This window comes from Nannobrachium achirus, assembly GCF_963921795.1.
Source record: "Nannobrachium achirus genome assembly, chromosome: 18".
Lineage (NCBI taxonomy): Eukaryota > Metazoa > Chordata > Actinopteri > Myctophiformes > Myctophidae > Nannobrachium > Nannobrachium achirus.
Window position 1 is genome coordinate 55254462 of NC_137825.1, and position 16659 is coordinate 55271120.

A 16659-nucleotide genomic window follows, 5' to 3' on the forward strand; every position below is an offset into this window, starting at 1 on the left:
TATTTTTGAAAAATCGTGAAAATTAGAATTTTGACCCGATTCTATAAGTGTCTTTTGAATCCTTCTAAGGATTTTTGAAAAACCTATGTTTCTGTGTCAGCAATCTGGCTATAGCCATCGTCAAAGAAAAGGTCCTTTTCACTAGAACTGGAGCTCAGTGTCTGTGGTTCTCAAACCTTTTCATGTGAAGGACCCCCAAAATGAGATTTATTTGGCCACGGACCCGCATCTCAAAATATTTAGTTCCAGGGACCCCCCAGAAGCAAAACTTGAGTTACAAACGTTCGCTTTGAAAATACATATATTCAAAGATTTGCACAAATTCTCAGGACTTTTTTCAAAAATAGCAGATCTACAAGCTTGTATATCTGCTATTTTTCATTAGCTAAAGCATTCAATAATTCTAGGCCTAAAGGTGTAGAACAGGAATAACGCAGTGGAGAACCCAGTGGAAGGGTTTTACCTCCTAAGGCATGAAAGGAGGGAGGGCAAGGCCAGGAGTCGGTCTCAATCTTTGGCGTGGTGTCTGGGCTCGGAGCGTAGGCGGCAGGGAACTTAGCCGACTTGATGATGTCGTCAGCAGACTTGCTTTGGACGGGCATGGTGGCCGAGTCTGGATTAAAACAAGTGATTTAACATTGATTTAACGGTGACTGAATGGCTGTCACCCCATCAGAAACTTCTTTAGAGATACGTTCTATCAAAAAATCAAACCTCGGTTCGAAGTGAAGCGGTGAACTTTTATTCTATGTGTTCTAGAGTTATGAACTCTGTGATATACATTCTTTATATTCTGAATGAATTAATGATTTTATCTGGAGGGCTGAATTGTCATGTGAAGCTTGACCAATCCTCAAAGTATCCAATCATCAGACCGGGACGGACACTACACACATACGTACGGACGGATGGACGGACCGGACGGACGGACGGACGGACGGACGGACGGACGGACGGACAGGACAGGACAGGACAGGACAGGACAGGACAGGACAGGACAGATAAAACCTGTTCATTCTGGACTGATATGACCATATATGGACATGGGACACACATTTTGTTTTTGAAAAACCCTATTCATTCTGGACTGATATTCTGGACGTACGGGACAGATAAAACCTGTTCATTCTGGACTGGAATGACCATATATGGACATGAGGTGACAGACATTTTGTTTTTGATAAAACCTGTTCATTCTGGACTGGGATGACCATATATGGACATGAAACACACATTTTGTTTTTGAAAAAACCTGTTCATTCTGGACTGAAATGACCATATATGGGCGTGGGACACACAAAGCCACTCATTGGAAGCGGCTTTCACCGCTTCAAAAACATTTCACAACAACAAAGAAATTATAAACACATGTTTTTTGTTATTTATTTATTTTGAAGCGGTGAAAGCCGCTTCCAAGGTGTGGCTTTGTCTGTCCCATGTCTGTCCCGTACATGTCCCGTGCATGCAGAATTGAGGATTGGTCAAGCTTCACATGGCAATTTGGCCCTCCAGACAAAATCATTCATTCAGAATTCATGAAAATATAGAACTAAAGCACATAGAAAGTATAGATCTAGAAGATAGAATGTATCCACAAGTTTCCGCGGGAGTTTACTGGAGACTATCAGGACCAAACTTCCGGGCAGACATACAAGCTCACGTCGCGTCGCAGATGCAACCCGTTGTGAGCTTGTAGATGGGCTATTTTTGGCAAAGAGGTTTGGTGTAGAAGGGAAAAAGAGAAGTACAGAGTGAAAGGTCAAGTTTATTAATTATTGACGGTTCAAGTGGTTAAATAACTGAAAAAACAAATTGACATGAATCCAAAATACACCGATGATTGTGCTGTCAAACAATGAAACTATATGGAATCTATGAACAGGTTGTGGGGGTCCCTGCTTCATCTCTCTCTCAGCTGAAAACCCCGGATTTTTAAATCAATGTAGTGAATGTAATAAATAGACAGGTCCACTAGAATATACAGCACAAGCAGCATTCCCCTAATGTAAAAAAAGAGAGGAAAAAACCAAATGCTGACATTGATGTGACTCCCTCTCAGTGAGTTGAGAATGGAAACACTGCCCTCGTGTGGATTCTTTCATATCACACTGTAACACTGTTACTGAACAAACACGCTATGGGAACGATTGATTCCTGTCACAATAGAGAGCCGTTTAACACTGTTACTGAACAAGCACTCTATAGCAATGATTACTGTGACAACGTGGGGCAGTTTAACCCTGTTAAATAGTGAACACAGATACTGATTCCTACCTGCAGCAGCAGTGCAACATGCATGCTGCTTCTCCAACACAGACTGGTGCACTGCACTTCCTGGTGTGTCAGGTGAGTGACTGGGGGAGAATTCCTTGGGTAGAGCGACATCTGTTGATGGGGACCTACTGATTGGTTTTATTTCACCAGACTCTAGCTGGCTCCAGGGGGTTGGGGGGGGCCGCGGCCGCTTTGCGGCCGCTGCCAGAGCACGCAGTCCGGCTTGAGTGCCCTCCGAGACCTCGGTGTCTGAGTCTGGAGCTCTGTGAAAAAAAAAAAAAAAGAAAAAAAGCCAGCTGCTGAGCGGGCGTGCGTGCGTGCGTGCTTGCGTGCGTTCAGTGCAATGTGAATGCATGTGACCAATTGATAGGAAGATAGATAGAGTAATAAACATGAACTAAAAGGAGATCCCAGTAATGTTTTTGGCTTATTTCCACAGGGAAGTCATTCATGAATGAACGAATTATTGATATAGGACTGTCATAGGTACAGTGTCATTGACAGTACAGTTCACTGGTACAAGGTCAACTAAAAGGTGATCCTAGAAAAGACTAAGTCAGGGGGAAACAATTTAAAAAATGAAACAATAAAAACAGCCGATCTACAAGGCTGCATGTGGGCTTGTGGATCAGCTGTTTTGGGTAAATGTGGGTTATTTATCTAATGCAGTATTGATCCCTTTATCGAGTGATTGATTGAAGACAGTACAGTACAGTTCACTGGTACAAGCTCAACTAAAAGGAGCTTTATTTATTCTCTGTCTCCACACCAGGCCCAACTGCGCCGCCACTGACTGATAAATTGCGACTGTCAGGTCGCAGTTACTATCGAAACCTCGACCAGCTGTCTGTCTGTCCGTCACACTTTTGCCCTGCTCATATCTCTGCAACCGCTGCCCCGCTGCCCCGCCCCCTGCATTGGCTGGGCTCACTGGTACAAGGTCAACTAAAAGGAGCTTTATTTATTTCATTAATTATTATTATATAAGGCCCCTATCGAGACTGACTATTTATTTATTTATTTATTTATTTCCCTCCCCGACTATGTTTCCTTCCATCCATCCATCCATCCATCTTCAACCGCTTATCCGGAATCGGGTCTCCGCCCCCCCCCCCCGGGCGTCTGCCTATCGGCTAAATAAATAAATAAATGAATAAATAACGTGCTTCCTTCCTTCCTTCCTTCCTTCCTTCCTTCCTTCCTTCCTTAAATAAATAATTCATTAAATAGCGTGCTTGCTTCCTTGCTTCCTTGCTTCCTTTCTTCATTTCTTCCTTCAATAAATAAATAAATAAATAAATATATAAATAAATATATAAATAGCGTACATCTTTCTTTCTTTCTTTCTTTCTTTCTTTCTTTCTTTCTTTCTTTCTTTCTTTCTTTCTTTCTTTCTTTCTTTCTTTCTTTCTTTCTTTCTTTCTTCCTTCCTTCCTTCCTTCCTTCCTTCAATAAATAAATAAATAAATAAATAAATAAATAAATAAATAAATAATCTCATTTACATATTGTTATGTAAATGAGGCTACATTAATTATGCAAATAATTATTATGTAAATGAGGCTGCATTAATTATGCAAATGAGGTTGGGGGCGTGGTTTGCATTAATTATGTAAATGAGACTGCACAACATGCATTCGACGTGCGCGTCTTGTTGCTAATTAGCCTAATTATGCAAATGTGTTGGGGGCGTGGTCTGCCGTAATTATGCAAATGAGGTTGGGGGCGTGGTCTGCATTAATTATGTAAATGAGACTGCACAACATGCATTCCACGCGCGCGTCTTGTTGCTTATTGCACGCGAATGCAGGGGGCGGAGCTAATTAGCCTAATTATTCAAATTGGGGGCGGTGCATGGTTTGGAAATGCGTGTGGGCGTGGTCCGCATAAATTATGCTAATGAGGCTGTTAAGTGGCGTTTCCCAGCGCGTAAAAAATGCAGGCGGCCGTATGTAAATGAAGGGGAGGAGCTTAGTCAACATATGCAAATTGGGGGCGGGGCGTGGTTTGGAAATGCGTGTGGGCGTGGTGCGCATACATTATGCTCGCATACATTATGCTAATGAGGGCGTTAAGGTTGGTTTCCCAGCGCGTAAAAAAAGCAGACGACCGTATGTAAATGAAGGGGAGGAGCTTAGTCGACTTAAAAAAATTGGGGGCGGTGCGTGGTTTGGAAATGCGTGTGGGTGTGGTCCGCATAAATTATGCTAATGAGGCTGTTAAGTGGCGTTTCCCAGCGCGTGAAAAATGCAGGCGGCCGTATGTAAATGAAGGGGAGGAGCTTAGTCGACATATGCAAATTGGGGGCGGGGCGTGGTTTGGAAGTGCGTGTGGGCGTGGTGCGCATACATTATGCTCGCATACATTATGCTAATGAGGGCGTTAAGGTTGGTTTCCCAGCGCGTAAAAAAAGCAGACGACCGTATGTAAATGAAGGGGAGGAGCTTAGTCGACTTAAAAAAATTGGGGGCGGTGCGTGGTTTGGAAATGCGTGTGGGTGTGGTCCGCATAAATTATGCTAATGAGGCTGTTAAGTGGCGTTTCCCAGCGCGTAAAAAATGCAGACGGCCGTATGTAAATGAAGGGGAGGAGCTTAGTCGACATATGCAAATTGGGGGCGGGGCGTGGTTTGGAAATGCGTGTGGGCGTGGTTCGCATACATTATGCTCGCATACATTATGCTAATGAGGGCGTTAAGGTAGGTTTCCTAGCACGTAAAAAAAAGCAGACGGCCGTATGTAAATGAAGGGGAGGAGCTTAGTCGATTTAAAAAAATTGGGGGCGGTGCATGGTTTGGAAATGCGTGTGGGCGTGGTCCGCATAAATTATGCTAATGAGGCTGTTAAGTGGCGTTTCCCAGCGCGTGAAAAATGCAGGCGGCCGTATGTAAATGAAGGGGAGGAGCTTAGTCGACATATGCAAATTGGGGGCGGGGCGTGGTTTGGAAGTGCGTGTGGGCGTGGTGCGCATACATTATGCTCGCATACATTATGCTAATGAGGGCGTTAAGGTTGGTTTCCCAGCGCGTAAAAAAAGCAGACGACCGTATGTAAATGAAGGGGAGGAGCTTAGTCGACTTAAAAAAATTGGGGGCGGTGCGTGGTTTGGAAATGCGTGTGGGTGTGGTCCGCATAAATTATGCTAATGAGGCTGTTAAGTGGCGTTTCCCAGCGCGTAAAAAATGCAGGCGGCCGTATGTAAATGAAGGGGAGGAGCTTAGTCAACATATGCAAATTGGGGGCGGGGCGTGGTTTGGAAATGCGTGTGGGTGTGGTCCTCATAAATTATGCTAATGAGGCTGTTAAGTGGCGTTTCCCAGCGCGTGAAAAATGCAGGCGGCCGTATGTAAATGAAGGGGAGGAGCTTAGTCGACATATGCAAATTGGGGGCGGGGCGTGGTTTGGAAGTGCGTGTGGGCGTGGTGCGCATACATTATGCTCGCATACATTATGCTAATGAGGGCGTTAAGGTTGGTTTCCCAGCGCGTAAAAAAAGCAGACGACCGTATGTAAATGAAGGGGAGGAGCTTAGTCGACTTAAAAAAATTGGGGGCGGTGCGTGGTTTGGAAATGCGTGTGGGTGTGGTCCGCATAAATTATGCTAATGAGGCTGTTAAGTGGCGTTTCCCAGCGCGTGAAAAATGCAGGCGGCCGTATGTAAATGAAGGGGAGGATCTTAGTCAACATATGCAAATTGGGGGCGGGGCGTGGTTTGGAAAAGCGTGTATATATTGCGAGCATATATTATGCTCGCATACATTATGCTAATGAGGGCGTTAAGGTAGGTTTCCCAGCACGTAAAAAAAGCAGACGACCGTATGTAAATGAAGGGGAGGAGCTTAGTCGACTTAAAAAAATTGGGGGCGGTGCATGGTTTGGAAATGTATGCGAGCGAGGGCGGTGCATCTCGCTCTCGGAGCACTTTGTGCCGCGCCGTACACTTGTAGGTGTGCTATTTTTTTTAAACCGTGAACATTTGTTATGGCAACATTTTATAACGTATCGCTTGCTTTTGGACATTCAGAAATACAGATCTACAAGCTCATAGCCAGAGATGGGAAGCAACGAAGTACAAATACTTTGTTACTGTAACGAAGTACATTTTTCAGTACTTTGTACTTTACTGAGTAATTATTTTTCTGGGTACTTTTTACTTTTATCCGTTACATTTTAAGACAAGTATCTGTATTTTTACTCCGCTACATTTTCAAAACAGGCTCGCTACTTTGGTTTTATGTTAATGTTGCGCCGATGCGTGGCAGATCAAACAAAAATGATTAAAGCGCTTGATCATCATTCATAGAGGCTGCGGTGGTGACCCTCTGCTGCTGGCCAGAGTGAGAGTCACTGTGTCAAGTAGGAAAGCACCGGTCTATTTACTTTATTTATTTGTAACTAGACTACCAAATAAAACTAATCATATATCCTACATAATAGCCTAATACCCCACGCTCTTATTTTGAAATCCACGGTTTTCACAGGAAGAGGAAGGAAGGTGGTTTAATTCTACCATCATGCTGTAAACCATTCATCTCGTCACAGTTTTCAAACATGTCAACAATTAATTCACGTGGATTATAACTACTATGGATTATAAACACAAGACTTTGGCCATGCTGCTCTTTTAACCTCCGAAGTTTAGGTGAGTCAGTGCCATTGCTTTTTATCTCATGCTGGATTATGGATAAAGTTCTGTATGGAAAAAGTTAAACGTTCTGCAGACTCTGCACAACTGTAGCTTCGGTCATCTTTGCCTCGCAAAAGCCTTTAGCGTGTCTCTGTGTGTGTGTGTGTGTGTGTGTGTGTGTGTGTGTGTGTGTGTGTGTGTGTGTGTGTGTGTGTGTGTGTGTGTGTGTGTGTGTGTGTGTGTGTGTGTGTGTGTGTGAGAGAGAGAGAGAGAGAGAGAGAGAGAGAGCGCGCGCGCGTGCGTGCCCTCATGCGCGTGCATGCATGCGTTTGTTTGAATTGATTGATTGAATACTTGATTAGCAGTTCGCAACTTCGCATAGCAAACGCACAACTGTATGATTATCATCCATACAGTCTGTATGGCTTGTTTACATTGGGGTCCTCTGACAGACATGCAAAACATCTTAAAGTATAACAGTCAGAAATCTGTCTGTCTGTGGATGTGAGATGTATTATAATTATAACTGAACAATGAAAACGACATTCTTATTAGGAAACCTTATCTGTATTTTAACATCAGTCATAATGGTGTAGGCCTACTTGGTGGTCAATTAGCACTTAAAAAATGGGTTACAAAATTGTGGGATATACATATATTTTTTTTATAATAATAATAATAATAAAAATAATAATTTAATGCAAACACACCTCTGGTCTGTTTAGCCATGAGCTGTATAGCCTGCTTATTCCAAGTAGAAATTCAATGTGAGCCATAGTCAACATTTCTCTTTGATAGTCTTTATGCCATGGAAGTGGCAATCTAATTGCTAATTAGAGGGAAAAGTAATCATTTACACCAATGGACATACACAACTGCCAAACCACTTAATTTAGTGTGCAGTCAGATGGATACAGTATAGGCCTAATGCTGGATCATTCCCATACAGTACTGCTATGACGTGACAAGCGCGTGGGAGACTCCAACTCTCCAAGCCATTTCCAGGGATAAAAGTTAATCATTGTCTCTCCAACATTTTATTATGGGTATCTGTATCTCAAACATTACCAGTGCCCTCATCAACGAGGACATGAACCCTAAACTGTACAGACAGCTTGTCTGCTATTGGTCTCTCTAACACAGTATTTCTCAACCACTGTGCCTGGGGACCTTTGGTGTGCCCCTGAGAAGGTTCAAGTGTGCCCCTTGAAACTGCTTGAAAAAGCCAGTATTGTATTTATAATTTTAAAAATGATTTAAACTAGTGAAAACAGCCGAGCTACAAGCACACAACGTAGATCTGCTGTTTTCACTACTGTTGTGCGACAGCCTTGTATGATGAAGCAGGGCTTTACTTTGCGAAGAAACAAACACATTTGAAACTTGGAGATACAAGGTTTCTTCCCGACAGTGACGATATTTACACCCCCGTATTATGTTGGTGTGCCCATGGATTCTTGGGACATGAAAAGTGTGCCCATGCAGAAAAAAGGTTGAGAAACACTGCTCTAACACTGTCTCTTTTTTTCTTGCCTGGTGCCTTGCATGGTTTCCTCTGCCACCGGTGTATGAATGTGTGTGTGTGAATGGGTGAATGTAATGCACATTGTAAATCGCTTTGGATAAAAGCGCAATATAAATGCACCATTTACCATTTTGCCTGGGTTTGCTTTCAACCTTGGTCTCAAGGAACTGGTTCGGGTCAATGATGGAGCTCTGTAAATATTTCTGGATTTAGAGCATCTTGGTGCATGAAAGATCAATGGTGCTTTGGCCTCTTGTGAAACACAGGGCTGAAAAGGTCAAGTCACAGTCCAACTAATACTGACAAGAGGAGGATGTACAAAAAAACATAACAGCATTATACGGTTCAGTTATATTGTTGATAGAAAGTAAGGTTCAAGCTGTGAATGTTTGATGACATCCGTAACAGATGAGTAAAATATATCAGGTGGTGTACAGAAGTGAATCAAACTTAAAACACGTGTAGCTATATTGTCACTGCTTATTCTATGCCGTTTGTGTTGTTGGAGAGACTCAGGACAGGACAGTATGCTAAAAGAGGCTACTTCAACCCTGAAATCACTACACTTTTGACATTTGAACTTGGTGACAGTGAACCTGGGATGCCTTTCATTTTGAGCCTCCACTGACGCTGGTCAGAGTCTCAGATGGTCATGTTAAAGATGGAACAAACAATTCCTCTCGTCTTGTAAGGTCGCTTGCGCCATCTGCTGGCGCCATCTGCTGGTCAGAATTATGCGGCATCTATCAGGGTTCAAAAGAATTCTACCTTTGTTAGAGCAACTCTTTGGGTTAGAAGTATGTCATCTGTTATAATGTTAACATGACATCAAGACATTTGAATCAATTCTGAAAATGAATTCAAGACACTTTGCACTGCAGTGTCCTTTTGTACATTGTTGTTGCCTGTGTGAGCTTGACCCTTTGTCAAACCCTCTATTGCGTTATGCTGCACAGCAGGGGTCAGCAACCTTTTTGAAATGAAGTGCTGTGTTTTTATTTTCTAGATAGTTAGTCTGTGCCATGTCAACATAAAGATTCAGACATATTTTGATTGGCAGTACATTGTTGTAACGATCATTAGACTGGAGCAATAAAAAAACGACTTTTTCGTTAATGCCCTACATCATAGATGGGCAACTGGCGGCCCGGGGGCCACATGCGGCCCCCACCTTCACTTAATGCGGCCCTCAGGTTAATACCAGAATACTGATATATTATTGATTTCAGCTGTTACAATTCCAAACATGACCTGCTTTAATTCCCTCAGTCTATCCACCTGTTTCAGCAAAAAAAATACTGGAGCATTATCTGTAGGACACTTCCGGTTAACATCAGACATACAAGCTCACGTCGTGTTGCAGATGCAACCGCTGTGAGCTTGTAGATCACACTCGGCTGCGGCACCGGAAGCTCCCTAGAACTTCTGTGCAATGCATGATAGGATGTTGGATGGTTGTGGATATTAGTAGCTCAACGACTAGTATAGTAGTATTAAAATGTATTGTTTTATGTCCAATGTATTTCTTTTTAGGTTCATAAAGTTAACATGAGTATATAACTGAAATGAAATCAAAATGTTAAATTTCAGGATTCCAATTAAAAAAGAACAAAAAATTATTCAGGATTCCAATTCAAAAGAAGCAAAAATAGCCGATCCACAAGCTCAAAACGCATTGCAGCGCGATGCGTTTTGAGCTTGTAAATCGGCTATTTTTGCTTCTTTTGTATGAGATACTAGAATGACAAAGTAGGACGTAGCAATATGCAATGTGGCCCCCTGGAGTGAAGGTGGAAATATAGTGGCCCTCACCATCATCAAAGTTGCCCACCCCTGCCCTACATCATACCATGGGATAGGCCTACTTTTTTGTAAATTCAGTGCTGTGTATTCTTACATTTTGCACGAATTACAAATGACCACTTTCAATGTACATTAGGAAAATACCTGGCAGTATTAACCGTGAAAATACGGGGGAAATGCAGAATATAAATAAAGAACCATCTGATGGCCCACATTTTGACCTCTTAGGATCAACTAAGTATGCCCCCCCACAAACAATAGTATGTACAACATGTACAGTCGCTGCATAATTTTGCCACAACTTCTTTGTTCTTTGGGGATCTAGTTCATGTATCCAGTTACCTTGCAATGCATCACTGAGAGAGTTAAGTGCATACAATTCCACTGGGTGGACCATATTAAACAATGCTTGAACTGAAAACACTGATAAAAATCAGCGCGGCACCGAGTGCCGCGCTGCGAGCTTGTAGATCTGCTATTTTTGAAAAATCATGAAAATCTTTGAATATTTCAAATCCTTCTAGAGGTTTTTTGAAAAACCTCTCAAAATATTGAGTTCCAGGGACCCCACAGAAGCAAAATTTGAGTTACAAATGTTCGCTTAACAAATACATATATTCAAAGATTTGCACACATTTTCACGACTTTTCAAAAATAGCAGATCTACAAGCCCTTGTGACGCCCCTGCATGTGCACTGTGCACATGGGGTGATCACTGCCTGCCTCCTGTGAATTGTTTTATTTTTATTTTTGTTTATTTTCTTTTTATTTCGTTCATATTCATGTTCAGCCAGAGATTAGGGCAGGCCATTTTTAACTACTTTGCTAGTGGATGCCTTTCACATCTTAACTGTATAAAATCCCTAAATGAAAAAAGCATATTAAATATTAAATCTAAACATATTGCCATTGATTATTCCCAGAGATGTGAAATGAAAGCAGTCAGACATAAATTCTCAGATTATTACTTTTATTTTTTTTACAAAATTGTTACATTATTTTAAAGGGACATAACGTAAAATAGAAAAAGCAGTGGAACAGCCTTTGTGTATATACAAAAGTTTAATTATCTCAATCCCGAGATCCCTGAAATCACTTTCAATCATGTCCGTGCTTATAAACTATCAGTATAGGCCCACGCACAGCATAATGCATACTTACCATTTAGTAAACCCCATTTTATTATCTTTTAAATATGTTTTAAAAATGGTTGAACTTGAAATGTGTTGAAATCCTTTGAAAAATGAATTAATTTGACTGTGCTGTATATCAACTATAGCGCTACTGGAAGTTACAGTATATGTCCCAGTAAAAAGGGTGTGTCCATTGTTAAGGCAACAGAGAATTCATTCTTTGTATCAGGTGCACACAAAATACACATTAAACAGAGGGTAACAACTCAACATAATGTTTTAAATGAGGATAAATAATAAATTAAAAACAGGCATCTAGAAGAGCTTGGCCTTCCTCTTCATGTCATTCCGCTTCCAAAGTGGAAGCTGGTCAAAGTCGTGAATCTCGATGCCAAAGATGTTAAAGAACACATCTGGGGCCAGGTGTCGCTGTGGAGAGAGATTCATGATTGAATAGTAATATTAAAGTAGTACAGCATTGTCCGCACTAGGTGTGCGTAGGCCTGTCGCAATTATTACACATTGTCCAATCGCAATTATTTGACGTAATCGCAATTATTTGACGTAATCGCAATTATTTGACATAATCGTCATAATCGTTGCCATATTGAAAAATGTTCTTATATTTTCTAACGTTTTCAAAAATAGTGGAAATAGCCGATCTGCAAGCCAACAATGCGTCGCGATGCGACACGTTGTGAGCTTGTAAGATCGGTTATTTTCACGATAAATGTTCTTTTTTAAGTAAAGTTTTTTTTTTACATTTCAGTTATGTGTCATATCTGCCATGTGCAACTTCGAGGCATACAAGCCAAACATAAATGTAACATTCAACGACAAAAACACAATTAAATCTTTGTAAAATGTCATAATCTTGACAGCCCTAGGTGTGAGTAGGAATAAACACCTGCCAATTGACATTATTACTTTATGTGTTGATGTTCATAAAACCCGAGTCAAAACTCTAATTACTTGACCTTCATATTTTAAAAATAAATAAAGTGCGTTCCTGGGTTGCCAACCCAGAACCACCTGAGCCGGGGTCTATACTTGGTCCCCTCCTTTTTTCCAAAACCAAACCTCTTCAGTGAAAATAGCCGATCTACAAGCTCACATCATGTGGCGTTGCAATCTGTGGTGAGCTTGTAGATCTGCTACTTTTGCAGAATGTCTGCCAAAGAATGGCTAGGGTTCATGTGGTACAAAGGGTACAGCGTATGATGAAATGTGCCAAGCAGTGGGAATACATATATCCTCGTTGTCAGGTGAAAACCTTGCATGTCCAAAACCATTCGTTTTGCATTTATCATTTTAAAAATGATTCAAACTAGTGAAAACAGCCGATCTACAAGCACACAACGCCTCGCACCACAAGGCGTTGTGTGCTTGTAGATCTGCTGTTTTCACTACTTTAGTGTGACTGCCTTGTATGATGTAGCAGGGCTTGGCTTTGCGAAAAAATGTACACATTTGAAACTTGGAGATACGAGGTTTCTGCCCGACAGTGACGATATGTATAATAATGTCACATAAACAGTGTATTACCTCAAGCCTTGTTCTGTCAACATCCTTGGGAAGCTTAACACGCCCTCTGTTGGTGACAGTGAGCATTTCAAATGGATAGACCTGGATAAGGGAAAGACTAGGTTGAGAATCTTATGCAAGGCATTTGCAAGACATGCATGTCTCCTTAAGACATGAATGTTCTCAAAATGCTACGAGGTAACGTTTTGTTTGCACACCGGACACAATGAGAAAAGATAAGGAGGGCAATTGGAAAGCATGCGTAAGTGTACATGGTCATGTGCACAGTCATCTTTAAGGTTTTGTATAAGATATTGGGGGGGTGACTATTCTTTGAAATTACAATAAATTGCAATTATTATTGGCCTTGGTTTTATACAAAGTAACATTCAATGACCACCTCCAGGGGAGTTCCCTTTCAGTCATGTCACTGGATTCACACAATGGTGGTGTGAGAAATGTGCATTTTACAGACACCGTTGTGGGTCGTTTCCCAAGGGTCGTAGTGTTTGTGTTGAAAAAGACAGAATGGTTTACGGCAATTCGTTTCACCCAAAGTCACCCAAAGACAGGCTGCCTCATCAGGGGCGTCACAAGGGGTAGGAAAGTGGGACTGAGTTACTGGGACCCCAAGGTGGAGGGGCCCTAAAAACTTTATCTATTGAAAAATAGCAGATATACAAGCTCACAGCGCGGCGCCGAGTGCCGCGCTGCGAGCTTGTAGATCTGCTATTTTTGAAAAGTTGTGAAAATGTGTGAAAATCTTTGAATATATGTATTTTTTAAGCGAACATTTCTAACTCAAATTTTGCTTCTGGGGGTCACTGGAACTAAATATTTTGAGATCGGGGTCCGTGGCCAATACATATCATCTTGGGGGTCCTTGACATAGGTTTCTTGCACACATTTTCAAGATTTTTCAAAAATAGCAGATATACAAGCTCGCAGCGCGGCACTCGGTGCCGCGCTGTGAGCTTGTATATCTGCTATTTTTCAATAGTTAACATTCATGGGGGGCCCGCAGTGAATCCTTGTACCCAGGGCTGGTCATGCCATGTAGATACGGTGTGTCGGGGAAGATGAAGGCCTTTTTGGCTTGGCCACACAGTGTCAAAGTGGTGAAGCAGCTGCCTCCTCCACAAGTGAGAGCACTTGCTGTACGAGGTGGGATCGGTTTACTGCTTGCTGGACATGTTCCAAACCAAGGCAGACAGCACAGATGGCACATGTTGTAGTCAGCGAGGAGCTGCAACACACATCCTCCTCATAATATGATTGTAATAGACTTCTACTAAAAAGGGAAAGGCACATTTGCCTATACCAACACAGCACATGTACATTCTTTCGGCCAAGGAACGTGGGAAATGGCAATGATAATCTTTTTTTTTCCCCTGTGTTATTGTTATTGTGTATAGCTAAATAAGTGTTGAAGCCTCAGGAACTGATTTTCAAAACCATCCCTTAGTGAGCAACAAACTATGGTTAGTCATGTGAGTTTCTTTTAGTACGCTAAAATCCCATTGACATGCATTGAAGGATCCGATTGTAAAAAAGAAAGAAAAAAGAAAGAAAGGGGAAAAAAATAACAATAAAATAATAATATACCGGTAGGGCAAATTGAAACACTTTTGATCATTTGTTTATTATTGAAATTGAAAGACAGGCCAAGATTTGTAATCAATTAGCATTTTTTTAAGTAGCCTATTTTGTAGGCTAAACAACATTTCACATGACTGCATGTGCAATTTGTATTCAATACTCAACCTCGCAGAAATCTGAAATGTCTTGAAAGTGATGCAAAAAAGTGGGTAAAGAACAGCATGGACAATACTTGCTTTTGGTTCCAACATATTAGGCATAGACACTCCTCTGTCCATTCGTGTTAATGGTTGGCCATCGCGGAGGAACTACAAAAATGGAGCGAGAATGGAGCAAACACATGTAATGGGAAATCCACATTGGATTAATGTCCAAGTAGGATTAATTGAAGCTACTGTAAGCAGCTAAAAGCCTAATGGCTACATCAAGCAAAGCATACAGTATCTACAGCCTCTCACGCAGTACAAGACAAACTGTAGTATCCTTGTATAGAGTGATATCTGGTGTGTGATGAATGTTTTTATTTTTATTATTATTATTTTTTTTAGTGGTGCTAGCCGCTCCAATACGTGACTTGTGTGTATGTCCACGTGCAGGGGCGTCACAAGGGGGGGGAAAGTGGGACTGAGTTACTAGGGCCCAATAAGTTTAGCCATTGAAAAAAGCAGATATGGTGCCGCGCTGCGAGCTTGTAGATCTGCTATTTTGGCCAAATACATATCATTTTGTTTTTGTTTTTTTCAAAAAAAAAAAAAAAACTTTAAAGACTTGCACAAATGTTCACGATTAAAAAAAAAATAGCAGATCTACAAGCTCGCAGCGCGGCACTCGGTGCCGCCCTGTGAGCTTGTATATCTGGTATTTTTCAATATAGCACAAAATAACGCATTGAATCCTTGTACCCAGGGCCCAGAATTTGGTGCAACACCCCTGTCCATGTGTATATGTACATCCCTATCCGTGAAGCAAAATGTTAATCAAGAAGTTGTGGGTGGCATACAGACAAAGCAAGATGTAGGAGCGGTTAGCACCGCTCAAAAACAGTTTAGGTTTGTCTGATTAATGTTAAGCAGCAGTAATTACCCATAGAAATAACTCATCTCAGTACTAGACAGATGGTTGATTGCATAAATGGTTGGGACCATTAAGAATGTCATAATGCTAAATGCTGCATGAATGTGTTACATTTCTGATGCTAGCACAGACACTGATGGTTAAATCAATCCATTAAAAATACTGTAAAGCCAACAGGAATTGGCAGCAGGACACAGCATTCAGGATTGCTCTAAGAGCATACTTTCCTGCACATACCTTAAAATCTGAAAGAGAAGAGAGGTAGAGAAACCCAAGCATTAAGTAAATATGGTATTAGTCATTAAAATGATAAAAGTGCTTAAATCGCATCTAACGTAATGGGACAGGCCTGCATACCCTTTCCTCCGCCACTCAAGTCCCCATGACTGTTGTACTGGGTGAAATTGGTTGATTGTGGCTGTTAGAAAGACAGATAAAAAAGGTAATTGGACAGTACAGGTAGTTAGGGATGTGATAAGCGACGTACTGCATGCAAATCCACTGTAATATCCAGGTGCAGGACAACAGATCAATACATCTCTTACACTGGTGAGAAAAGATGACTGTATTGTTTCACTTCACTATGGTACATTATGGACGGTACCTCTTTATTATTGTCGTCTTCACCAACTTCACGTGTTTCTTGGGGGTATTATGTTTATAGTTTGAAGTGAGTACACAATTTTGCCTAAACAGTACAACCAATTATTTCCTGCTTTATTCCTGAAAGTCAGAGCATATTAGCAGTATGTAGACTTTATTTTCTTCACGTATCCACAATTTTCCCCGGGGGTTTACTGGAGACTATCAGGACCAAACTTCCGGGTTTAACAGCAGACATACAAGCTCACGTCGCGTCGCAGATGCAACCCGTTGTGAGCTTGTAAATCGGCGGCGGAAGATCGGTTCAAACGTCTGCGCAATGCACTATGGGGCGTAGGAAAATCGTGGATAGGGACTGGAAAACCACTACACCAGCTCCTTGAAAACAGTGTTGTAAAAAGTACTCACATTTTATACTTAAGTAAAAGTATCAATACAGCAATATAGAACTACTCCATTAGGGTGCCCTCACACCAAAATACCTATGAGAGTGGAATC

At 41.5% G+C, this 16659-nt stretch overlaps 1 protein-coding gene across 1 annotated transcript in view; it reads right to left on the reverse strand.

Annotated features, from left to right (window-relative positions):
* Positions 1 to 11676: 11676 nt before the first annotated feature.
* The window catches only part of LOC308303195 (actin-binding LIM protein 1-like), a gene marked incomplete at both ends in the record, with an annotated part of 95873 nt that continues 90890 nt past the window's right edge, over positions 11677 to 16659 (reverse strand). The window contains 5 exons of the mRNA XM_080747519.1: positions 11677 to 11790; positions 12907 to 12987; positions 14721 to 14792; positions 15796 to 15803; positions 15916 to 15976. Of these exons, the coding sequence (XP_080603645.1) occupies positions 11677 to 11790; positions 12907 to 12987; positions 14721 to 14792; positions 15796 to 15803; positions 15916 to 15976 (336 nt within the window). The remainder of the gene's footprint in view (positions 11791 to 12906; positions 12988 to 14720; positions 14793 to 15795; positions 15804 to 15915; positions 15977 to 16659) is intronic.